The 23,931-nt window shown below is 51.6% G+C and overlaps 2 protein-coding genes across 3 annotated transcripts in view; both read right to left on the bottom strand.

Annotated features, from left to right (window-relative positions):
• Exosc10 (exosome component 10) overlaps positions 1-220 on the bottom strand; it is a 25,090-nt gene extending 24,870 nt beyond the window's left edge. For both annotated transcript variants that reach the window (XR_263942.2, XM_005404005.1), the window contains exon 1: positions 62-220. Coding sequence is in view for 1 of the 2 variants with exons in the window: in XM_005404005.1 (XP_005404062.1) it covers positions 62-172 (111 nt within the window). In the remaining variant the exon portion in view is untranslated. The remainder of the gene's footprint in view (positions 1-61) is intronic.
• A 1,667-nt stretch (positions 221-1,887) lies between these two features.
• Positions 1,888-23,931, bottom strand: part of Mtor (mechanistic target of rapamycin (serine/threonine kinase)) — a 112,053-nt gene continuing 90,009 nt past the window's right edge. Inside the window, exons 38-58 of the mRNA XM_005404004.2 lie at positions 23,722-23,839; positions 21,491-21,739; positions 20,539-20,639; positions 19,864-19,960; positions 19,477-19,575; positions 19,073-19,195; positions 18,728-18,910; positions 17,951-18,085; positions 17,558-17,732; positions 15,961-16,096; positions 15,246-15,393; positions 14,588-14,710; positions 13,027-13,109; positions 10,849-10,921; positions 10,361-10,435; positions 9,868-10,003; positions 8,996-9,061; positions 6,273-6,353; positions 5,775-5,855; positions 3,761-3,866; positions 1,888-2,769 (exon numbers count right to left, since the gene is read on the bottom strand). Coding sequence (XP_005404061.1) covers positions 2,754-2,769; positions 3,761-3,866; positions 5,775-5,855; positions 6,273-6,353; positions 8,996-9,061; positions 9,868-10,003; positions 10,361-10,435; positions 10,849-10,921; positions 13,027-13,109; positions 14,588-14,710; positions 15,246-15,393; positions 15,961-16,096; positions 17,558-17,732; positions 17,951-18,085; positions 18,728-18,910; positions 19,073-19,195; positions 19,477-19,575; positions 19,864-19,960; positions 20,539-20,639; positions 21,491-21,739; positions 23,722-23,839 — 2,404 coding nt within the window. The 3' untranslated portion in view covers positions 1,888-2,753. The remainder of the gene's footprint in view (positions 2,770-3,760; positions 3,867-5,774; positions 5,856-6,272; positions 6,354-8,995; positions 9,062-9,867; positions 10,004-10,360; positions 10,436-10,848; positions 10,922-13,026; positions 13,110-14,587; positions 14,711-15,245; positions 15,394-15,960; positions 16,097-17,557; positions 17,733-17,950; positions 18,086-18,727; positions 18,911-19,072; positions 19,196-19,476; positions 19,576-19,863; positions 19,961-20,538; positions 20,640-21,490; positions 21,740-23,721; positions 23,840-23,931) is intronic.

Below are 23,931 nucleotides of genomic sequence, written 5' to 3'. Positions count from 1 at the left end.
CGCCGAGGCCCCGATGCTCCCGGCCGGGCAGGGCCCCCGGGGCCGCCGAGAACGAACTCACCTTCACGAAGCTGTCCGCGTCCGGGAAGCCCGGCAGCACCATCTCGCCGTCCGGTTTCGTAGCGCTGGGCGCCGCCTGGCTCTTGGGCTCCCGGGAACTGGGGGGCGCCATCTTTCCGGCTTGCGCGGCTCTTCTCGCGAGATTCTGCGGCGTGAGGCGTGCGCACTACGCCTGTGCGAGCCCCGGCGTGAGGGGGTAGTGTTTTGAGCCGCTCAGTTAGCAACTTTATACCTTCTATAGCCGGGCGTGGTGGAGCACGCCTATAATCTCAGCATTTGGGAGGCTGAGGCAGGAGGATGGCTGCGAGTTCGAGGCCAGCCTGGGCTATACAGTGCGTTCAAGGGCAGCTTGAAATACATAGGGAAACCCTGACATCCCCAAAAAACTTAAAAAAACCAACAACAACAAAACTTCAGTAATCTCATAGTGTGTCGTCCTACTAAATCCTGTGACCGTGGGTGGGCCCTGGAGGACCCAGGTCCCCGTATATTGAAAGCCAGCATCTCCCTACTTCCCCTCTACAACAGCTTACCACGGCCTGATCTGATGGTGCAGTTTAAGGAGTTCCCCACTTTACGGCCACACAATCATTCCGCTTTGCATTGAGAATAGCGTATCTTTTTTAAAAGGGGTGGGTTTTTTTTTTTATAGCCAATGCTTCATTATAAAAAAGCTCCGTCTTTGGGCTGGGGATTTAGCTCAGCGGCACAGCGCCTGCCTGGCAAGTACAAGGTCATGAGTTCAATTCCCGGTACCGGAAAAAAACCAAAAAATAAAAAAAAAATAATAAAAAGATAAAAAAGCTTCGTCGGAAAGCATGGTGCATGCCTGTAACCCCTGGGGATCCTTGAGGAAGGAGGATTGCTGAGAATTCGAAGCCAGCCTGGGCTACATAGTGAGTTCAAGGCCAGCCTGAAATACACATCGAGACCTCCCTCTCAGAAAAATAAAAACCAAGCCGGGCGTGGTGGCCTATGCCGGTAATCCTAGCATTTGGGAGGCTGAGGCAGGAGGATTGGTGCAAGTTCGAGGCCAGTCTGGGCTACATAGTGAGTTCAAAACAGCCTGAACTACATAACAAGGCACTGTCTCAACAAAACAAAAAACAGAACAAAAAAACCCAAACCACAACAAAAATATTTGTTAGAAGGTAGCTGTGGACCAAAGGAATACAGGAAAAAAAAATACTTCACTTAACTGAGAAGGATTTTCTTTGGAAGAATATTTTAGGCATGCTGGGGGAGTAGATCAGTGTAAGGGGCTCCTTGCCTAGCATGTGTGAAGCCCTGGGTTTCACCCTCAGCACTGTTGAAACACAAAAATCATATTTATCTAATCAATCACTTATCATCGCTGGGCATGGTGCGCACACCCGTAATCCCAAAGCTGAGCTCGGTGCCTATGCTCCCTTGCTGCCATGAAAGTCCCTACGGGCTGCGGCTGACGGCCCCCACCCCACGGCTTCATTCCAGGCCGCCAGTGGAGCCAGCCCCCATTGGGCCTCTTCTCCCCGCTCCACGGGGTGGGCTTCTCAACTCACTCTTGCTCGGCAGGCTCCACCTGTCTGGCTCAGGACCCCGAGGACAGGGACCGTGGCACATACTGAACATCCCCATGTCCTTCACAGTCCCCGGTACCAGCTGCTTACCAACGTTCCATGTTGAAGGAATAGATGCTTCCGTTATTTTTTTATTTACTTTTGCACTGCTGAGAAACAAGCCCGTGGCCCTGTAGTCGAGGCAGGTCTCTCTTGCTGAGCTGCACCCCCAGCCCAGGGGTTCCTTTTCGAACTAATAATTACCAACAAAAAGGCATTCACACAAGTCTTTAAAATTCTGATGTCATTTATTGGCACAAAAGTTATTCAGATACAATGTGGTGTCTACGCGTGGCTACACTTCACACTGTGTGCATTCAGCCGAGTATTTGCTCGAATTCCCAATGCGTCCCAACCTGTCGCTGTCCGTGTTCAGCACCTCCGGGAGGGCAGTTGTGTGTGGAGCTCCTGCTCTAAACACAGTGTGCTCAGACCCCGCCGGGACACTGCCATGTTCCCCAGGGTCCCCGGCCGGCCACGGCCTCGAGACATCTGAATGAACTCCCTCCTGGCAGTTCGGGGCTCGGGTTGAAGTGTGAGTCGCAGCATCCCTGGGTCAAGTAGTGACAGACCCTGGCCACCCGTCTCGGTCCACCCTGCGAACGTTGCCGGCGGCGGGGGACCAGTGAGGTAACAGCATATATGGGCGGCGACAGCAGCTTCTTCCGCTTCCTTCGGGTCCAGGACCCCGACCGAGGCCTCCTCCGTCCAGCCTTCCTGACCGCGGCGACTCTGCTGTTCCCACACTGACACCCAGAGGAGCGGCCTGGTCGTTCTTCGGCCCGCAGACGCCCACCACGAGCTCCGTGAGAAGTCAAACCCGTATCTCTAGTTATGGATCTCCTGTTCCCAGTCTGTGGCTTGATGGGTGTGGTGTGGCTGCGAACCAGATCAAGCCTGTGTTTCTGACAATATCTTCTACAACAGCAGCTAGAAAGTTGGCTCAAGCCAACTTTCAATGTACAGTAGTTCTTTTCATTTACATTCCAAAATACGTAACACGCTTCGGCTTTCCGACTGTGGTTTCGCTTTAGTGGAAGCAGAGACCAAAGCAGAAAGGCCCTGGAGGAGACGCCGCGGCTGCTGGGGCTGCCATTACCAGAAGGGACACCTAGGAAGGCGGGCGGCAAGGGAGAGTTAGTCACTGAGGTGGAGAGGCCAAGCTCCCACTGCCCTGGGGCACGGCCCGAGCGCTCTCCTGACTAAGGACTGATCCTGTGGAACACACAGCGTCTCCAGCCCAGGCTGACGCGGCCATCCCCCTAGGATGCGTCCCTGCACCCTCTCCCCTGCCTCCCAGGCTCAGACAGTGTATCAAAGCTACCTCTACAACCCCAGATCACACATTTATCTGTCTCATTTTCCTCTCTCTGTTACCACTCTGGCTTCTCTTCCAGTGCCCTTCCTGTATCTCTGGAGTGACAGCAAAAATCCAGCAGAAGCCGGGTGGGGTGCACACTTATAATCCCAGCACATGGGAGGCTGAGGCAGGAGGATTGCAGTGAATTTAAGGCCAGCCTGAACTACACAGCAAGACCTTGTCTCAAAAAACAAAACAAGCCTGGGCTACAAAGTGAGCTCAAGGCTAGCCTGAACTGCACACTGAGACCCTGTCTCAAAAAAAACAAAGAGAAAAACAAAAAAAACCCAAAAAACAAAGCAAAGCACCAGCACAACCCTTCACAAGCAAAGAGCCTTGACTCTTCTAAACCATTGCTCTAAATGGAACTTGAACTTCTGGCGCTTGCCTTCCAAACAGGCACCCCAAGAGAACGTGTGGTGAATATAAACTTTTCAAGAGGTTTGAACCTCTGAACCCTTAACTGTCCTTTCTGGCTACCTTTCGGTCTTCTCTCTTCTCTGTGGGGCCTTGGGTGGGGCGCTCCATGATTTTTTTCCAGGGATTGTATTTAGAGGTGCTTTACCGGTAAGCCACACTCCAGCCTTTTTAATTTATTTTGAGACAGGGTCTCACTAAGTTGCCCAGCTTGGCCTTGAACTTTTGATCCTCCTGCTTCAGCCTCTAGACTGGCTGGGGTTACGGGTGGGTACCCAGCTCTCACTGCTGATTTTAGGCAAGTTTCTCTGTGATGCCCACTCACCAGCCAATGTAACACTGGCAGAGGTTCTCGTGGGACGTTGCTTGTTTGATGAGCAGCTCAACTTGCGTTGGGACGTCCAAGGTGTCGTCGTGAGAGAAGTCCCGGCCTAGGAAGGAGAAACAGGACCCCTGGATTCTCACCAGTACCGGCACACTCCCATGTCTCAGCAGCCCAGGGAGCTGAGCCTGACACACACGTACGCTGGTCTTGTGTGGTAAAGGCCGCTGAACCCAGGGCCTCACACTCCTCAGTCCAGCCTCTCCCCTGCATAAACCATCCATGACATTTATCTTTCTGAGATAGGGTCTTGCCATGTAGTCTAGGCTGGTCTTGAACTTGTGGTGATCCTCCTGCCTCTGCCTCCCGAATGCTGGGATTACAGGTGTGCACCACCATGCCAAGCCTCGAGGCAGGGTCTTGATATGTTGCCCACGCTGGTCTTAAACTCGTAGGCTCAAGTGATCCTCCTGCTTCAGCCTCCCAAGGAGCCGGGACTGCAGACGTGTACCATCCTGCCAGGCTGGCTCAGGAGTTTTAACCTCAACCCCCAGCCCTGCCCACTTCTCTGAAGCTGTTCCAGGCAGCGGTCAGCCTTATCACAACCCTTAGGTGGTCACCAGTGACTTGGGCCACCCCTGATCTGTCCTGTCTCTCCACATCAATCCTCCTGAGCTTCGGCTGGAGGCCAGGGCCTCACAGATGCCACTGTGTCTCCCACTGGCCACACCCAGCCGGGCCCCCGAGGTGACTGTCTCCTGTGTCAGTGGCCGTGCCTGCCTGATGCTGGGCAGCCTCCTTCCTGGTGCAGAACACACCTCCTCCAATCCGTCCAGGGCCAGAGCCGGCAGTAGCCGCCACACAAATGCTCAACTGTCATTAAACCCTTCAGGGTTTCCCGCTATCCCACGGACACAGGATGAAATGCGGGCTGCGCGCTCCGCTTGGCATCTCGCACTGCTCCTGCCAGCCTGCCTTTCCTGGGCGGGGAGGTGGGCTTGCTCTTGGGCCTTTTCTCTTGCCCTCTCTCTTGCCACAGGGCCCTTCTACACGCTGTTTCCTTTGCCCAAGTAATACCCCCTCATCAACCCCTTCTTCAGATGCTGGCTCACGGGCTGTTTCCTTGTGGAAGTTTTTCCCGAACTTCTGAGCTAGAGGACGTTCTCCTGTTAAGTGGCTCAGTCTCCTTCCGCCACTTGGTACAGCCGAGACCCTGTCTGTTTCTACTAGCACAGGTCCTTCGGTAGTTAGTGCCGACAGGGGCCTCATAAAGATACCTAAGCGGGCATGGTGCGAGCCCGGCGCCCCGCTACTCTGAGATGATGAGGCAGGAGGATCACAAGTTCAAGACCAGCCTGGGCAACGCAGGGAGACCTGGACTCAAAATTTTAAAAAAGGCTGGGGCTATAGCCCAGCATGAAGGCCCTGGGTTCAAGCTCCAGTACTACGCACACACGAACACCCTGACTACTAAGGTGACAGGCTGTGCCACCCAGTGCCTGCAGTCCGCGTGTTATCCAACCCTCACTCCCGCTGAGGGGACTTCTTGTCATCTTCCAGATGCTTCAGTGGTCTCAGAGGTCCCAGGGGAGCGGGCAGCGGAGCTGGGGTCTCTGGCTTCTCTGTCCCCCGCCCCGTTATCCCTCCCGACAGGAAAAAGGTGGTGGGGGTGGGGAGCTGCTCCTTGCAAGCGTGCACCTTGCTCTTCCCCTCCCCCCACCCAGTGACACTGAGGAGGTCAGACGGCGCCGGGGCCAGCCGTGCGCTGCCATCATGCCGAGACGGCAGCAGGGGTATGAATGCGGCTGATACTGCAGTCCATTCAGCCCAACAGGGAGTGCAGAGGGATTCGGGTCACTCTGGGGGATGCCGCTGGCCATCAGCAGGGGGAGGCGGGGTGCTCCGGCACCGGCCCGAGACCTTGGCCAGCCGCGGGGCTGCAGCTCGGTGCTGATCCTGCTGTGGACGGGCTCCCCCTCAGCTTTGGGTCCCTTTCCACAAACAGAAGCACACTCACCGGTGAGCTTATCTCGAACCCTGTTGATGATCTGAATAGCCTTCTTATTTAGGGCTTCTGGCTTCACCAAGCCGTCTCCAACTGGAACACACAAAAGGAGAAAAGTGACGGTGGGAACGGGGTCATCACGAGGGCTCAGGGTCGCTGCTGTCTGTGCTGAGCATTCAGTCTTCCCACTGTGGCCATCCGTGCCCTCCAGTGTAACTGTGGATTCAGGGGCCTCCCTTCTCAAAGGTGGTTCTGGGCCAGGGGTGGTGGCGCACGCCTATAATCCCAGCACCTAGGAGGCTGAGGCAGGAGGATCGATGCAAGTTTGAGGCCAGTCTGGGCTACACAGTGAGTTCAAGGCCAGCCTGAACTGCATAGTGAAACCCTGTATTAAAAAGACAAAAACAAAGGTGGTTCTGTGGCCTCAGCTTGTTGCTCTCTCATGGGTCCACACAGCTGCTATTTTCTTAGTGAACAGGTCACTTGCAATTCCTCTGGGGGTGAACTTACTGAAGGAGTGAATAGATTCTGGCACCGTGGTCCCCGTTTTCTTATGGGCTGGTTCCCCAAGTTCCACACCATCTAAAATTTCTGGGGGAGAAAAATATCATTTAGGAGAAATTCAAACGCCAAGAAGCCACTGCTGTTGTGAGCTTCTCTGTTTTCCCCTGTCTTTTTGCGACAGGATGTCACTATGCAGTTCAGGCTGGCCTTGAGCTCATTTTGTAGCCCAGGCTGGTCTCGAACTTGCAAAGATCCTCCTGCCTCAGCCTCCCAAGTGCTGGGATTACAGGTGTGCACCACCACACCGGGCATGAGCTTCTAACTCTTTACTTGTCAAGCTCCTTTAACAACTGCCCTACTTACCACAAATGGGAAAGGAAGGCAACATTTTTATGCCACACCTGATGTATTCATGACTTTTTAAATCTGCAAAGTCATTTTAAAATGGGACTCATTATTATTTGTAAAAGCATGGTGGTTGCTCCTACAGTTCCAGTTAATCTGCAGGCTGAGAGGCTACGGCAGGATGATTGAGTCCACAAGCCTGAGGCCAGCTTGGGCAACCCCAGGATCTCCTCTCATCACTTCTTTTCTGTTTGCGGTGCTGAGGATGAACCCAGGGCCTCATACATGCTAGGCAAGCACTTTACCAGTGAGCCACATCTCTAGCGCTGAGATCCTATCCCTTAAAGAAGTTCTGACATAAAGAAAGGGAGTATTAGTCAAAGGCCTGTGACAAATGTATTTGATCGGACAAAAACTGATGACTGTATACAGCAAATTAGTTTGGCAATGGGTCACACATGGCTGAGTGTCATTTTGTGGAGAGTCTGCATGTTGATTCTGGTAGAACAAGTCCTCCACTGTTTATGGCCTTCAACAGAGAAAAATCAGCAATCAGAATCATGGTATTATCTGAACACTGTCCTTGTATCCACAGACCTTCTGAGCCAGGGTAGTGAATGGTGCTTTTATTAGTGGCCCCAGGAACTTCACTTTTAGGCTACATGAGAACAACCAGGGCCCTCGCCATGGTGCCATACCAACCAGCCCTCACTCGCCCTGTACCCTGCTGGCAGCAACACGAGTCACCCAGCAAAGGACTTATAAGGCGGTGCTGAGGATAATACCGGTCTGAGTCAGCACAGTGCACACGAGGCCAGCCAGGAGCACAGGGCTCGGTGCTGTGGGCATTCACGATCGGGTCCTGAGGCTGGGGCACGTGGGTTCATGGGCAGAGCACTTGTGCAGTTTGTGTGACCCTGAGTTCAATCCCTAGGACGAGGGTGGGTGATAACGACCTTGCATATCCTGTCACAGTGTCCTGTCCCTGTGTGTGACACTGTAACCCAGGAAACAGCCTTTCCCTTCCTACCTCCAGACCCCCTCATCCAGGCAGGACAACGTACCCCTTTTCCAGCTAAGAGATGGTAAACGTCTCCAGCCCAAGTGCCCCTTGTGTTCGGCATAAAAGTTCCTTCCTGAGTTCGAATTCAGTGACTCTCTCCCAAACCACAGCACACACGGGTACTTGACACAGCAGTGGGTGTTTTTCTCCCCATTGTTCTGTGCCAGGGACTGTACCCTGGGCCGCCTGCACGCTGGGCAAGCGTGCTGCAGCCCGTTCTCTTACCATTTCATATATACTACAGTCAGCTCAGTTCTAAAGGGAATTCTGCACTTCTGCAGGGCAACCTCTACAGCACCGAGCCCTGTGCTCCTGGCTGGCCTCGTGTGCACTGTACCTTACACTTTTTTTTGCCTTAAGACAATATTTGGCTTAGCTCAGTAAGTGGATGCACATGTCCCATAAATATTTGTAGAGAATATTTACTTTTTTACACCCAACAGTATTTCCTGAAGTGTGAACTGTGTAGGATGTTGGCAGATGTTAGCGGGGGGAGTGGAAGGCTGTATAGCCACACTGCTTCCCTTGAGCACTTCTGAGAGCTTTCAGTGACAGAACGTGCTGTCGTTGGAGCGGCAATGTCTCCCTGCAGCGCTGCCCTGTGAAGGGCGCTCCTGGAGATAATATTTTATGTGGCTCCAGGGCTCCTCCCAGCAATAGAAAGCCATTTCTGCTACTTCCACCTTCCTATTTCTGAGCTATTAAGAAAGCTTGAGAGGGGCTGGGGATTTAGCTCAGCGGCAAAGCGCCTGCCTGGCAAGCGCAAAAAAAAAAAAAGAAAGCTTGAGGGGCTGGAGTGCAGCTCAGAGGGACAGTGTTAGCCCACCATGTGCAAGGGCTAGGCTTCAACCCCCAGTACCACAGAAAAAATGCAATGCTTGAGGACCAAGGCAATATACTAATAATTACCCCATCCCAGACACCACTAAAGGTCAGGCTAGATACTGGCTGATATGTAAACATACTTTGCACTGTGTTTTTGGAGATAAAGATCAGATAGTTTGATAAAAATTTTGGAGCTTGATGTACCCACTCCATCCTGCCAGACTGTAAACAAAATACGTATCTTGGTACTTGGGGCTCAGTGATATTTTAGGCCATGCTTCTGAGGTTCAATAAATGCCAGGGGATATATTAGCAGTGCAGCCTCTCTGCCAGAGGAGCACTGCCAGGAACCTCGAGGAAGACACGTTTACTGTACTTCCTTGGCATTCAGCAGCCAGTGCGCTTTGCCTCGCCTCCCGAAGGTACACGAGGCTCCCTGCGCTGTGCCCTAGGTGCACTCTGGCCCGGGCCACCTCCCCTGGGATGCAGCACCCACCTACGGACTGGCCCGCAGAGTAGGAGTCTGTCCTTGTCCGGGATCTCTTGTTGCCTTTGGTATTCGCTAGGGAAAAAAGAAATAGTGTTAAAAAGTGCTCCAGACTTTTACTTGAAAGAAACCTGGTAGACATGATACTTCATGGAAATGTAATTTTTCAAAAGCTGTACCCCTGAAGAGTGAACAAAGGCAGGTCACTCAGGAGTAATCGGGGCTGTGAGCATGGGGTATGAAATGCAGTGGGAGGCCCTGCACTGGAGACCTGGGTTTCGACCATCGATGGCGAACCTTTTAGAGCTTTCAATGATGCAAACAGCCCACTGCGGCATGCGTGCCATAGCTTCGCCACCACTGGTTTAGACAATGTAATGAATAAGATAAGGTGGAAGCCTAATTTAATCATGGTAGATCAGAAGCCTGCTGCTTACAAAGAGTAGACAAAGACGTTGCTGTCTCAAATCTCAGCTTTGTGTATTTCTTGTTACAATTCCAGTTTAGGCCCACCCATTTGGGACCTCTCCTAGAAATCCAGGAACTATTCTCTCATTTTCAATAAAACTCTCCTCACTTAAAAAAAAAAAAAAAAATCCAGTGTAGTGCTTATTATGAAGCCCAAACAAACAGTAACTAGGGTAGTTTATCCAGAAAAGTATCTTAATTAATATCTAAATCAACAGTGGGAGTTTATGCTCTAGCTAATAAAAATACTGGAAATTCCTCTTCAGCCGCAGCGCCGCTCTGGGAATGTAAAGCAGCAGCCGGGTAACGCGTGTCAGGCTCCCGCTGGGAGGGAACGGGCTGGAGGCATCTGGCGTGCTGACCTAGCCAGGCAAGGGCGCCAGGCACAGCCCCACGCACTCGGTGACACTCACTGTCCATCAGCCGCCAGTTCAGCAGGGGGTCATAGACGAAGGCTTCCAGCACGGCCATGACGCTGTCCTTGTGTTCCCGAAGCACTTCCATCACCGTGTGGCAGGTGATTCTGTAGTTCCCATCCAGACCTGTTACCTGGGGAGGGCACAGAGCCACACACCCTGGGATTTACCAACTGCAGTGCTTCGCTGCCTTGTGACCAGCAGCAAGGGAGAACCCGTCATCCCACTTAGCAAGCAGACCCGGGCCCTGGTGATACGTCAGCTGGGACCCTTGTGGGAGGAGGCCGGTGGGGGAGGCGGGGGGCTGTGATACGTCTGAGACCAGGTCTGCCGTGAAAACCACTCCTAGCACAGTGGGAAAAGCTGGGGCGCTGCCACAGAAACCGCACAGGCATTCTGGGGATGATGAGTTCTATCAAGCAGTCTGTCCTCCGAGAAGCTTGCTGTGTTGGTTCCGCGTCAAAGCAGCTGGTTCCCAACGACCACTCACCTCCATAGCATTGGTCAACATTCTCGTTAGTCTAAATGGAATCTTCTCTGGAAACTTCTCTCTGGTCATAGCAACCTACAGAGGCAGGTAGGGCGAGACCAAATCTCTCAGTGATTCACATGACAGCACAGAGTGAAGCGCTTGACTTCAGGAGGGAACTTGTGATTTGAAGTATGTTTAAAAACAAAAGAAGAGAGAAGAGAAAAGGACAAGTGTGCCCGGCCTAGGCCCCAGGCTCGCATGCAGTGTGGAGAACCATGGGCTCAGAGAGTGTATATTAAGAGCAGGCTTTGCCGGGGAGTCAGAGTCCAGCTACAAGGGCAGGTTTCATCGTGAGACTGATTTTTCTGTCTTGTGGGCAAGAAAGGTGGGCAGGGGAGGGCCTTTGGGCTCATGCTGAACTATCGGAGGAGAGTGTGCTTTTGGTGGTTTTCCGGAATGTGTGCTCACCAGAAAGCAGCCCCCTACGATCTCCAACATGTGCTCACCTCAAAGCAGTCCCCGAAGTCGATGTGCAGGATCTTCCCACTGAGCCGGTCCAGCATCAGGTTGGATGGGTGTCTGAGAAAGAGAGAGCCCAGATTACCAGGGCAGCACTGGTGAATGAATTTAGTACTAATGCTCCAGGCCTAGAATATGCAAATGACAGCCCAAAAGTCAACCTGCCCCACTTAGCTTTGTGAGTTAAAGTTCTATGTTTTTAATTTTGAGATAGGATCTCAGCACGCTGCCAAGGCCAGTCATGAACTCCTGGCCTCGAGCAACACTCCTGCCTCAGCCTCTGGAGTGCAGGGATTTCAGCACCATGATACATCCCCCAAATCCTCAACCGTTTACTGGAAAATAGCCCTACTCACTGAGTTTTGAACTATTTCAAGCTCCTTTGTGCAAGGATGGCACAACTGAGTAGCTCTGACACAACGTGTCTGGCCTCTAAAGCCTGAAGTATTTATCACCCGCCCTTGACACAAAAAGTTTGTTGAATTCTGCTCTGGAGACAAAACACGGATTTTTTTGTTTTGCTTTTTTTGCTTTAGTTTTTAGAGACATAGTCTCGCTACATAGTCCACACTGGCCTTGAACTTGGGGTAATCCTCTTGCCACAGCCTCCTGACTGCTGGGATTACAGGTGCATGATACCACACCCAGCTCTTGAAATGGCGATTTACCTGTGGAAGACACAGGCTGCCCCAGCACCCAAGAGTTGGCTTTGCCCAGGTCCTGGGTCACGGGATAGCTTCTGGGGGTGACAAGGCTCTGTCTCTGCTCGGAGCAACTATCATAGAGTTGCTTCTTTGAATCCCTGACCAACCAAGCAGCAGCATCTGGCTTCTGTCATCAGGCATTCTGCTATGCCTTTTGTTTTCAGACAGGGTCTGGTTCAGTCACTAAGTTGCCCAGGCTGGGCTTGAGCTTGTGATCTGTCTGCCTCAGCCTCCTAGAGTGCTGAGATTATAAACATGCACCACCACACCTGGCTAGGCTTTTTTTTTAAACAAGAATTTATTATTTTTGGACAGTAAAATTACTAAATTATTTTTACTCTCAACTGCATGAGATAATTTCAAAAGTCAAACTGTAAACACCAAAGAACCAGTTTCCTCCCCTCCTTTTCTCTCCCTCCCTCCCTCCCTCCCTCTTTCTCTCTCTCTCTCTTTCTTTCAAGACAGGGTCTCACTGGGGCTGGGGATTTAGCTCAGTGGCACAGCGCCTGCCTGGCAAGAACAAGGTCATGAGTTCGACTCCTGGTACCAGAAAAAAACCGGAAAAAAAAAAAAAGGCAGGGTCTCACTATGTAATTCAGGCTAGCCTTGAACTCACTTATGTAGCCCAGGCTGGTCTCGAACTTACGGTGAACCTCCCGCCTTAGCCTTCTGAGTGCTGGTATTAAAGGCATGTGGTACCACACCCAGCTGAAAAATGTTTATTAAATCAATAAAATCAATCTCTTTTAATATGTTTTCCAAAACATTGAAATGACCTATGAAGTACTGCCCTTGAACTAGGTTTTTTTCCCCCCAAGAAAAGGTTTTCCTATATTGTTCAGGCTGGCTTCAAACTTGTGACCCTTATGCCTCAGCTTCCTGAGTGCTGGGGTTACAGGCATGTGCCACCATGCTTGGCCTTAGCTATATGTTTTATTAGTGCATATTAATTTTATAAAATAAAGGGCTCCAATGTGGTATTTTCATTCACGTATATAACACATTTTGATCATCTCCATCCATAAATTCCCTAATTCCCTAATCTCCATCCCTTTATTCCCTAAACTATGGTTTTGTTTTCTTCTAGTTTTAAGTATTATTCTGCTGACATAGATAATAAAGGACTAAGGTTCAGGCTGTTAAAGAGGCTTAAATCACAAAACACAAATATACAGTGCTGGGCATGATGATGCACGCCTGTAATCTCAGCATTTGGGAGACTGAGGCAGGAGGATCGCCATGAATTCAAGGTCAGCCTGAGCTACATAGTGAACTCAAGGCCAGCCTGAACTACATAGTGAGATCCTGTCTCAAAAAACAACAAACACACAACTACAAAAACCCAAAAAACAAATACATATTTATCAGAGGTCATAAACCTCACTGGAAAACAAAGTGAAACCATTACAAGAAACTATAAAAACAAAAGAAGACTAAAAGAAACAAATTAAATTCACTCACCTATCTCCCAGGCCCAAAATGTATCCAACCATCGACATGACTGCTAACGAACGAGTGTAATTGGTCCTTCGGTCAAACCACACCTACAACACAGGTGCACATGTGAACCAGGCTCTGGTGACGTAACGACCCCTAAACTCACTGTTACATTCCATGAAAAACCAGTGGGATGTGCAATGGAATAAAGACCCCATTCATAATTATAACACTGAATTCTGCCTTAGAATAAATGTAACGAGAACTGTGCTGGGTTTAGATGAACAAATAAATTTTTCTTAGGAATGCAAAGACTTGAGTAAAGGAAAATATGTGTTTCAGAGCAGGGCATGGTGGCACATGTGTGCAGTCCCAGTACTTGGGAGGCTGAGACAGGAGGGTCACTGCAACTTCGAGGCCAGCCTGGGCTGCATAGTGAGTTTTAAGGCCAGCCTGAACTATATTAGTGAGACCCTGTCTCAAAAAACCAGGAAGATTAAAAAAAAAAAAAAAAAAGAAAATACCTGTTTTAGAATATGTACATGATTGTGAAAATGTAATACCCTCCCAATTATTTGACATTTTACTGTAGTTCCAATAAAAGTTCAGCGGCCCTGTTTTAGGGATCTTGACAAAATGACCCCAAACTTTATGTGGAAGAAAAAAACGTATCAACATGGCCACTGGGAAAAGACTCGTATTACTGCTATGGTAACTACGGAGAAACAGGCAGAAAGAGCAGCGGCACAGCAGAAGCCCTAGAAAGAAGCCCACAGCTTGGAAGTATTTAGTATGCAATGAAAATGGGACCTTTTCAATACTGGGGAAAGGATGGATCACTTGGTAAACAGTCAATTTACATTTAAAAATTTGCTATGTCTTATTCTTAAATTACCATTTGGGGTAGGATTTAAATGTTTAAAAAGTCTTATAATTAAGTTTAAGAAAATATACGTAAAGATGCATAAGCTTGAGGTGGAAGGGCCTTCCTGAACATAAACCAAAGGCAGAAACTTGAAAATTTGGTATTTTCTTTTACTTTAGTTTTTTTTTTTTTTTTTTTTTTAGACAGGATCTTGGCTTTGAATGTCCAGTCTGATTCTGAACTCGCAGTGATCCTCCTGACTCAGCCTCCTGGGAGCTGGAATTAGAGGCGTGCGCCACCACACCCTGCTGGTACCTTCTTTTAAAAATACCTATTTTGCTGCGTGTGGTGGTGCACAACTGCAATCCTAGAACTTGGGAGGCCGAGACAGGAGGACTGCTGCGAGTTTGAGGCCAGCCTAGATTACACAGTGAGTTCAAAGTCAGCCTGAAATACATGGTGAGACCACGTCTCAAAAAAAAGTCTGTTTCAAAAACATTAACTAATTAAAAAACCCCAAGTGAGCAGGAAATTTCCAACACATACGAAAAGGCAGTTGGTAATGTATAAAGGGTGTAAGCACGCTCATAAACAACAGGGGGACCTCAACTACTCCCTGACGCGCTAAGCCGCAGGGCTGCCTTCTGCCGTGCTGGGAAAGTGAGCACACAGCCCCAGCAGCCTCCTCCCCAGGAGGCCTCGCCCACCCCGGCTACCCACCTCCGAGCTGGGGCTCTTCAGCCACAGCAGCTTGGCCAGGTCGTCTCCAGCTGTGTTGTTGACGGCGTGCTCGAACACCTCCACCTTCTGCATCAGAGTCAGGTGGTCGTAGTCCGGAGCCATCTGTGTCACAACACAATACAGTCAGAGAGCAGCTGCAATCTAGGAGGAAACAGGCTCGGGCCCAGAGAGCTGGGTTCTAATTTCGCCAAAGGACACAGCCAAAGGGACAAGGGAAACAGGAACACCGTGGTGGCCACTCTAACTGGATGAGCACAGGTGCTCCTGGAGCCCAAGGAAGACTCCAGGACAGGCCTCCTTGCGTGGGGGAACACACAGTTCTGTCTCCTACTCCTCACCCAACTCCTAACCAAGGGTTCTCGAATGCACTGTGTATTTCAGGCTTGATGTTATCTGTCCAGTCTCGTCTAAGATGATGGAAACTTTCTGGGCTTTGTGGCCCCGCAGTGTCTTAGAGAAGGGTGATCTGCTCTAGGATTCACCCCACTAAGCCTTCTTCCATAGCAAACTCCCTCCCATAGATTTTCCAGCGATGCACACACATAGGTGAACTAGAAAAGCAGCCCTGTGCGGGTCCCTGACGTGTGAGCGGCCTCCGCGGCACCGCAGGGCCCGGGTGTGCGGCCTCATCACGTACTCGCAGCATGATGCGATGCTCGATGTTGAGGAGGATCTTCTTCTTCTCCCTGTAGTCCCGGATGAGGGCGTGCAGCGTGTCACAGTGGGGCACCCAGCCAATGAGGCCCGAGTTGGTCGACAGAGGGATGACAGCGTATCTCTGGATGCTGGCATCCACAGGAGAGCAGCAGAAAAGAGAGCACACCCTTGGTCAGCTCAGGACACAGCAGACCGGCTCCGGGTGCAGTGAGGTGTGCGGTGTGTCAGCCTTCCTGACAAGAAGGCCCCTCAGCGGGGAGGTCCCTGGAGCACACAGAAGCCAGGTCTTCCCAGCTCACCTGACAACGCCCCGCTCTGGGGGAGCACTGGGGCTGAAATGACCTCTCAGTGTAACATCCATGGTCTTAATGGGAAGAGGATCAACAGGGCTGAGCTCAGGAAAGATCTGTCTGGGCTTCGATCCCACAAGGGGTAAAATACACGTCTGCAGACTCTAGTCTAATCTCACATCGCGTCCTTACAGTCTTTGGAGGTTTAAAGGAATTTCCCAACGAGGGCACCTTAAAAATTCTGGAGAATTTTCTTTCTGTGTTAGGTACCTGGGTACTGAGAACTTTCTGCCAGGTACATACTTTTCTACCTGATTCGCTAAGGTGTGACTATATGACAGCTATAGGCAAAACCAAGACAGACGGTTCTTCAAAGCTTCGCCATCTTCAAGGCGTTCTGAATACCTGAGGTTTTTGCGGAGGGATGTTGGGTCGTTGGCCAGGAGGGTGTTGACCAGGCCGAAGAGCTGCATCACTCGCTCGTCCTGCCGCAGGTCCTCATGGCCTTTCAGGAGGAAGACAAACTCATGGCCGTTGCTGCCTGCAAGGAATTGTGGGAGCAGTGAGAGCAGAGTGGAGATTTTCCGACCTGCTGGCTAGGGCTGTGATTGTACACCCAAGGTCCCAGAGACTGTGAACACTTCACCTAACACGTGCCCTACAGACAGAAAAAAAACTCTCCCTAGAATTGAGGAAAAGAGTAGCTCTGCTTTTCACGGTCCCTCAGTGACCAAAGTTATTCAAATTGAAACAAAAGGGGCTGGGGATTTAGCTCAGCGGCCAAAGCGCCTGCCTGGCAAGCGCAAGGTCGTGAGTTCGGTTCCCGGTACCGGAGAAAAACCAAAAAAAAAAAAAAAAAAAAAAAAAAAAAAAAAAAAAAAAAAAAAAGTTGTGCAAATTGAAACAAAAAAGCTGTTTCTGAGGACTAGGAATGACTACGCACAGAGGTTCTCTGTAGTTCCACCTTCCTAGCTACTGTCTTATCTTCAGAACCTTAATCCTACAGTCCACATCACTGGGGCCCAGCTGAACGGGACCAATGAGGGCAGGGGCAGTGGGTCAGGGCCCGGGAGGAAGGTGCGGTCAGGGCATCTGCCCCCCACTTGATGCGGCCGCAGTTCTTGCGCTGGCACGTCTCTCCTCTGTCTGGATGGGCTCTTTCCAGGGGACTGCTCTTGTCCTTGCAGGCCTGGGGCGAGGGGCTAGGGGAACGTCTCAACGTGCTCACTCCTGCGAGCTCCTGACAGTTCTCCTAACTTTGCTCATGCCTGTGGAGGTACTACTTCATTAAACTCTTAATCAACCACCCTGTGAGTAGGGTGTGGGGGTGATCCTAGCACTCTGGCAGGCTGAGGCTGGAGGACTGAAAGTGTGAGCCTATCCTGGGCAACTTAGTAAGATCCTGTCTCAAAATAGAAAATAAGAAAAAAAGGGCTGTGGTGGCTGGGTGCAAAGGCCCTGGGTTCCATCCCCAGTAATGGAAACCAAACCAAACACCCCGAGAGCCTGCGAGCACGTCTCTGTATTAGAAGACACTGACCCCTGGAGAGAATGCCACCCCTGGGCCACGATTAACTCATGCTGGCAAGTAATCACCACACTTACGAAATAGCATCATTAAGAGTGAGAGACCACCAAATGTCACCAGAGCATCCTGGCCTCCCTCAGCTGACCCACGGAAGTAACATCTACCCTTACAACAAATCCCCGAGGTAGTTTTTTAACAAATCTCACAGTGAGAATTCATCTCTATTTTACTTTGTCCATTTTACATAATCATTTCCCACAAAAGGAGACTATAATGGTAAAGGCGTATGTGAGAGCCCCAAAGCGCATGCCTCACGGTAGCCTTGCTCCTCCACATCTGTCCACGCCCACCAACTCGCCGCGTCTCCTCCCCAACACAGCTCTGGGCAGATCAGCAGCCTGGGCACATGCAGGGGAGGCTACTCAGCCAGCACGGGAAGGAGACGCAGGCGGCAGGGGGCATGGCGGTCCTTACCCATGAGCGTCAACTTCCGGGGTCTCTGCTTGGATGTGATGACTTGCAAAGACGGGGCGATGGACTGAATGCGAATGATCGGCTGGTTGGGGTCGTACGTTCCCGGTACAGCCAATTCAAGGTCCCGGCACATCAGCAGTTTTGGGGAAACATACTGCAGCTCTAAGGATGTGAGCTGTGAATAATTACCAGGGGATTACATCTTCTGCCTCCAGGGAGGAACTTAAATACAATTTCACTGTTTTCCAATGGATTGCTCTAAGTGGTTACTTGTCCCAAAATCTCCAGGTAGGAGTGGACCCAGATTCTTCGAAGGAGAGGCAGGGGATTCACAGGCATTAACAGAAAAGACTGTGCTGACAGTGACCCTTGCCAGAGGTCTGGAGACTCTACCTGGGGCAGCTGCTTTGAGATCCGTCTGAATACATGGTAATAGAGGTCCCAGGCTTGGGTGAGGTCCTTGACGTTCCCTGATTTCATGTACTTCCGGCACCACTCCTGGGCCTCCATCAGATCTCGGCCATATGCCTAATAGTGAAAGCAGAGCAAAAGTGCAAGTGGTCAATGTGGCCCCCAAGCTAGGAGGCTAAATCCCTGAGTGAGGCCCTGGCAGGGAACTGGTGAGCCAGAGTAGCTGTCAGCTACCAGTCCTGCAGCTCCAGACCACGCGGCTGACTTGTTAGGCAAGGGAAAGTTACAGGAAGGACAAGATGATCTGTTGAGGAATCCTTCATTTTCTAGTAAAATTTCAGGAGGGGGTTGGGGTGTAGTGCAGTGGGAAAGCCCTTGCCTGGCGCGTGCAAAGCTTTGGGTTCCATCTCCAGCACCATAGAACAAAGCACCAAAACAACCAGTTACAAAACAAAAAACCGGGGCTGGGGATTTAGCTCAGAGGCAAAAGCGTCTGCCTGGCATGCGCAAGGTCGTGAGTTCGGTTCCCGGTACCGGAGAAAAACCAAACAAACAAACAAACAAAAAAAAACCAAACCAAACCAAACCAAACCAAAGAACAATTCAGGAGGGTTCTTCCACTTAGTGAAAAGTACATTTCTGGTGTTTTTAATTCCTGCGACCTCTGTTGCAGGGCCTTTTATTAAAGGCAGGAGAAAGACCAGAGGAAAGCAGGCTGATGGAGGCCTGGCGGTATCCTTGTGTCTACTTGTCCCCTACCTGATTAAAGGACGTTTCCTTCAGGGTCTGGGGGCCCCGTTCCATCATCGCGTGCAAGGGCTCCAGCACCTCAAACATGCCTTTCACATTCCTCTCCCCGAAGTACAAACGAGACGCCTCTTCCAGGCCTTCGTGCCACATCTCATGCCAGAGGATGGCCACGCGGATTAGCTCCTCGCTCACCTGGGTCAGGCGGGGAGGAGGACCAGGGCTGAGCTACACTCAGGGGGGACTCCTCTGGCGGCCATGGGGGTGCGAGGCAGTGTCGGGAGGAACGGACACAGTCTCCTGAGACCCTGGCTGGGGCCTTGGTGTCAGGGGAGGCCACGCTGGCTCCTGACTCACCATCATGGCCTGCTGGACCAGGGTGTTACTGTGCTCACACATGTTCTTCAGGATCTTGTTGGCTGCGTTGTGGCGGGCCGTCGTGGTAGACTTGGAAGCCACCGTCAGCGGGTAGATGAGGGCCTGGAGCAAACACAGGAACGTCTGCAAAGGGCTGTGTGAAAGGAGCCCACCCTGAGTTCCTGGAAGCACGGCAAAAGAGGTGGTGAGACCATGTGAGCTTCCCAGGGAGGGAACACTCTGTCTCGGAGGAGACTCTCCTCAGGAGACTCTGGGCCGCTGGGACTGTGTCCTGGGGTGGATTGGAGCGCCAGCTCCCCACTCCTGCACTGTGCCTCTCAAAGGCTTCCCACTAAATCAAAGGCGAGTGGCTAGATACAAAGGCACCCAGGCTCTTCACATACCTGGGGGTGGTACCGACCAATGTCCGTCAGAAGCTGGTGAATGAGCCTTCCTACCAAGGGCCTGGGTGTATCTATCCTTGCGATGAGCTGAGGTATAACCTAGTATTCAAAAAGACATAGTAAGCACCATGTAAGCAACGCTAGTTATTCTTCGAACGATCAACCGTGTAACTGGTTTTGGCTGGCTGAGACACTGGAATGGTGCATTCCCTCCAGTTCTCTGCAGGAACTAAGGAGAACATGGAGCGCTGGCCTTGGGCTCCGGCTCTGCTTCCTTACCACTGCACAATGCACGCTGCCTCGGTGCTCTGCCCACAGCGTGGTTCCCAAGGGAGACACAGAGGAGCGAGAACTGGACTCATCCCCGCTGGGACCAGGTGGTCTCACCTGTAACCAAGTATCGATCTGGATCGCTTTCACCCCTTCCACTAAGGCTTCATTGACATCCGGCCAGTGACCATAATCAAACCATAAGGTAAGGACTCTGGAAAAGACAGGGGGAAAGTCACACAGAAAACTTAGTTTCCCAGCTTCTGCCATTTGTTCTCATCGTTCAGGCTCTGGAAAAGAGAAACGGCAGCTGTCACGTGGGGCCGAGCTCCTCACGGATCCACGAGGATCGCCCCAAATGAATGAGTGCTCTTTCCCAGTCCAGCTGAGCCCCTGCCGCCTAAACACACAGCAATCTGCGCACATGGGTGAGTCGCCTGCAGAGCAGGGCAGCAGGAAGCTGGGCGCTGAGCTGGACAGAGACCCTGAACAAAGGGGCTGCTCTGTCACCTCCGGCCTCTCGGCTAGTGGGCTGGGCTGGTCAGACCTCTCACAGTTACAGGGGGACTTAAGAAACACTGTGACAGACAGATGCAGTCATGCTCTACAAGATAAATCACACACGGAGAGTTCGAGCTTCTCTTTATCTTTGTGGGTCTCACGCGGGGGTTCTGGTCAGCAATCACTCCTCAAGCGCAGGCCGAGAAAGGCCTGGGCGCTGAGCTCAGCTGTACCAATGGGGCGGGGAAGGGAGAGAGACCTGCATGTGTCTCACCTCCTCTTGCCTCATACCTGAGCGTATCCTGGAGGTTGTTGCCACGTGACAAGGAGATAGAACGGAAGAAGCCTTGGACAGCAGGGACAGTGTAGAGCAAGAGTGTTTTGGACAAGTCCTGTTGCAACAAAGGCGTTAGTGGACATTCTTGTCTCAGCTTTCTTCATCTTTCTTCTTTTATTTTATTTTTTGCGGGGATTGAACCAAGAACCTTCTGCATGTGAGGCAAGTGAACTACATTCCCCAGGCCTCTGCCTCTCCATTCTCATTTGTGATATGGGAAATGGGCCCAATTACATACTAAAGAGTACCTGCTTCAAAGGGCAGGGGTTCCTGCGCCCTGTTTCGATTTTTTTGCGACAGGGTTTTGCAATGCAGTTCAGGCTGGCCTCAAACTCAGTGATCCTCCTGCCTCAGCCTCCCGAGTGCTGGGATTACAGGTGTGCACCACCACACCCGGCTCTAAAGGGCCATTTTGAATGTTAAACCTGTTATGTACTAAAAGCAGTCAATCAATGGCAACTGAGTCATAACTGCCATGGATTGTCTTGGGGTGAGGACAGCTCCCCAAAGGGTGGCAGGAGGGGGGCTGCTCTCTGGGCCGCTGCTTCCCAGTGCACTGTGCAGGGACAGCTTACAGGGAAGCAGGACAGGCAGGGAACAGTGCAGGGTGCGGAGCCCCCCCGTCCCTGCCTGGGAGTGGACTGGCAGACGTGGGGCCGCCCACACCCCGGGAACGTGCATCAGAACACGCTCATCGAGTGGGAAGCAGGGCTGCCCTCTGAGCTGAGCCAGCCGGCAGCTCCCCAGACACGAGCTTACAGGGAGCACCAGCTCTGTACCCCTGCACCCCACCGTGGCAAATGGGATTGTGTCTTCACTGCAGAGAAAACCTCAGGCCCCTAGCGTCACCACTATTCCACTGGTCCGAGACCCACGCCGGCCAGTTCCTGCGGCGGAGGCAGGTACCTCGGTGACCTTCTTCTGCAGAGGTGACGGGGTGGGGCTGTTCTCCGTGCTCTCAGCCTCACTCTCACTGTTGCTGCCCTCCGTGCTGGCGGTGGCGGTGGCAGTGGCAGCGGTGGTGGCAGCCGTGGTGGCGTTGGTGATGTTGGCCCCGCTGGCATGACGCAGTTTCTTCTTCTCATCACGGGCTTGGTTTTGATGTTTGTAGTGGAGCACGGCTTCGAAATTCATCACTGCCCACGCGTGCCAAGCCTGGGAGGGAGAGAGCCAAGGGCAGACACCAGGGCTGGGACCACAGTAGCTGGGAGGGGAGCGAAGCTGTGCCGAGGAAGGGCTGGGGTCGGCCCTGCTGTGCGGGAAGCAGAGGACGCCGTGGCAAGGGGCACAACAGGCAGACCTAGGATGGAAGCACCGAGCATCCAGGGTAAACCAGCGACGGGGTCTGTTCGAAGGCTGGGGCGCACTCAAGAGTGGAGCAGGGGACGGACGCAAAGAGCTGGGGACAGTGACAGAGGACGAGGCACGCTGGGCAAGGAGGCCTCACTTAATCTGTAGGAAAACAGAGTCTTCCTGTTTTTTTTTTCCCTTTGTTTTTTTTCCGGTACCGGGAATGGAACTCACGACCTTGCACTTGCCAGGCAGGCGCTGTGCCACTGAGCTATATCCCCAGCCCCTCCTGGGTTTTAAAGTGTATGATACAGATTATTTAAGAAAGGAGAGGTTATGGGCAAGCAGCCAGCTGCCACAGAATGTCAGCAGAGTGATGGCAAGTCCTAAGAGGTCACACGAGAGTGGGCAACGGAAGGCAGAGAGAGCACAGGACAGTGAGGCAGGATGTGCCTGCGGCCTGGCAGAGAACCAGCAACCGACGGCTGCACGATGGGAGAAGGCCTGCCTGGTGCTTACGTGGACAAAGGAGGACTGTCCACCTCCCCCAGGTTTGGAGGTGCGGTGACTACTGCGCACCACTGTGTGCAGTTTGATTTGGGGCATGGTAACTTTGTACTGAGAGCAGGACGTCAGCTAATCCACTAATAGTTGGACTTTCTGGATAACTAGGAGATTCCCTCATATGCCTTGCTAAAGACCTTCAGCATAAACGTGTCCACTGTCCATCCACCTTCCCATCTAGGCAGGACAGACTGATCACAATTGATCTTTACTGGATGAGTAAGAACTCCGTAAGGACCCGGTTCAATTTTCCCTACCTTCATTTACTCAGTGAGTGCCTCTTACCCAGGTACTAAGCACTGGGCGCTGAGCTGGGATCAAGGAGAACAGTGCTCACAGGCCCTCAGTGCTGAGTCCAACGGCAGAAGACGTCATCACACCAAAGGGGCTGGCACTAGGAAATACTTTTAACAACTAAAACAAAAGTTCCTGAAAACAGGTTTTGTTCTTGTGATCTGTTTATTTTGTAAAAGCTTAATGAAGAAAAGCAACTCCTCTTTGGGGACAGGTCCGATTAGTAAGTAAAGTGCCTGCTAATTATCGCTGGGCTTTCCAATTTGGACATGGAGCAGTCCTTGATTATTCTCCTGTCACAAAATGGGTGTTTTTAAGATCAGCATAAAGCATGCTGAAGCAAGGATAACAATTTTACTGTATATGCTTTTGTGGTTTTCAGATACAAGTTTCATCGCAAAGTATGAGCAAGTCAAGGAGATTCTGGAAAGAGATCAATGATGTCCGCTATACCAAGCTGCTGTTACTAGGATGCCCCTCGGCGGAGATGCAACAAGAGGACACATGCTCCCTCCAACGATGTACACCTGCAGGAGTCACCCCTGCCAGCCGGTCCCACCTTTTGGACATTTTCTGTTTTTCTTTTTGAAAAATTTCCCGTACCATAATAGGATGCTACCCTGACCTTTCCAGTAAAAATAAAGGAAGTTAATTTCTGAGCTGAGGACACACTAGGGATGGCAACCTGAAAGAAGTGGGAAAGACACCGATGATCCGAGGAAGGTGGAGATCCAGAGATTAACCGTGTGTCCAGATGCTGGAGGAAAACAAGCAGCTCAGAGGCTGTACGACAGCAGTAGCTGCAGGGCTACGGAATAATGGCACAGTGAGGATTTCTCCAATGACAGAGTCAATCTTGCCACATGAATGAAACTATAAGGAAAACAAAAGCTCCAGGCACCGCAGGAGCAGAGTCACAGCACCAGAAGGGCCCCACAGGCCTGGCGGGAGCACTCAGGAGAGGCGTGCCCGCTGTCCGCCTGCCTCACCTTATACCAGCTGCGGTCGTGCTCGGTGGCGGCGCTGTAGTACTGCAGCACCTTGGGGATGGTGCTCTCGTTGATGCCCTGGAGGTTTAGCTGCCACTCCCCAAGTTTCAGGAAACACCTGAGAAAACAGACAAAGTCCACGTTGCTCCTTACCCAAAAGGGCCCTCCTAAGGAAAAGAGTGTGTGTGTGCGCGCGCGTGTGTGCTAATC

Source organism: Chinchilla lanigera, unplaced genomic scaffold (genome assembly GCF_000276665.1).
Source record: "Chinchilla lanigera isolate Chin_1 unplaced genomic scaffold, ChiLan1.0 scaffold00085, whole genome shotgun sequence".
In the NCBI taxonomy this organism is placed as follows: Eukaryota; Metazoa; Chordata; class Mammalia; order Rodentia; family Chinchillidae; genus Chinchilla; species Chinchilla lanigera.
The sequence above is the reverse complement of the archived record's forward strand: the minus strand, read 5'-3'. Positions and strand labels throughout refer to the sequence as shown.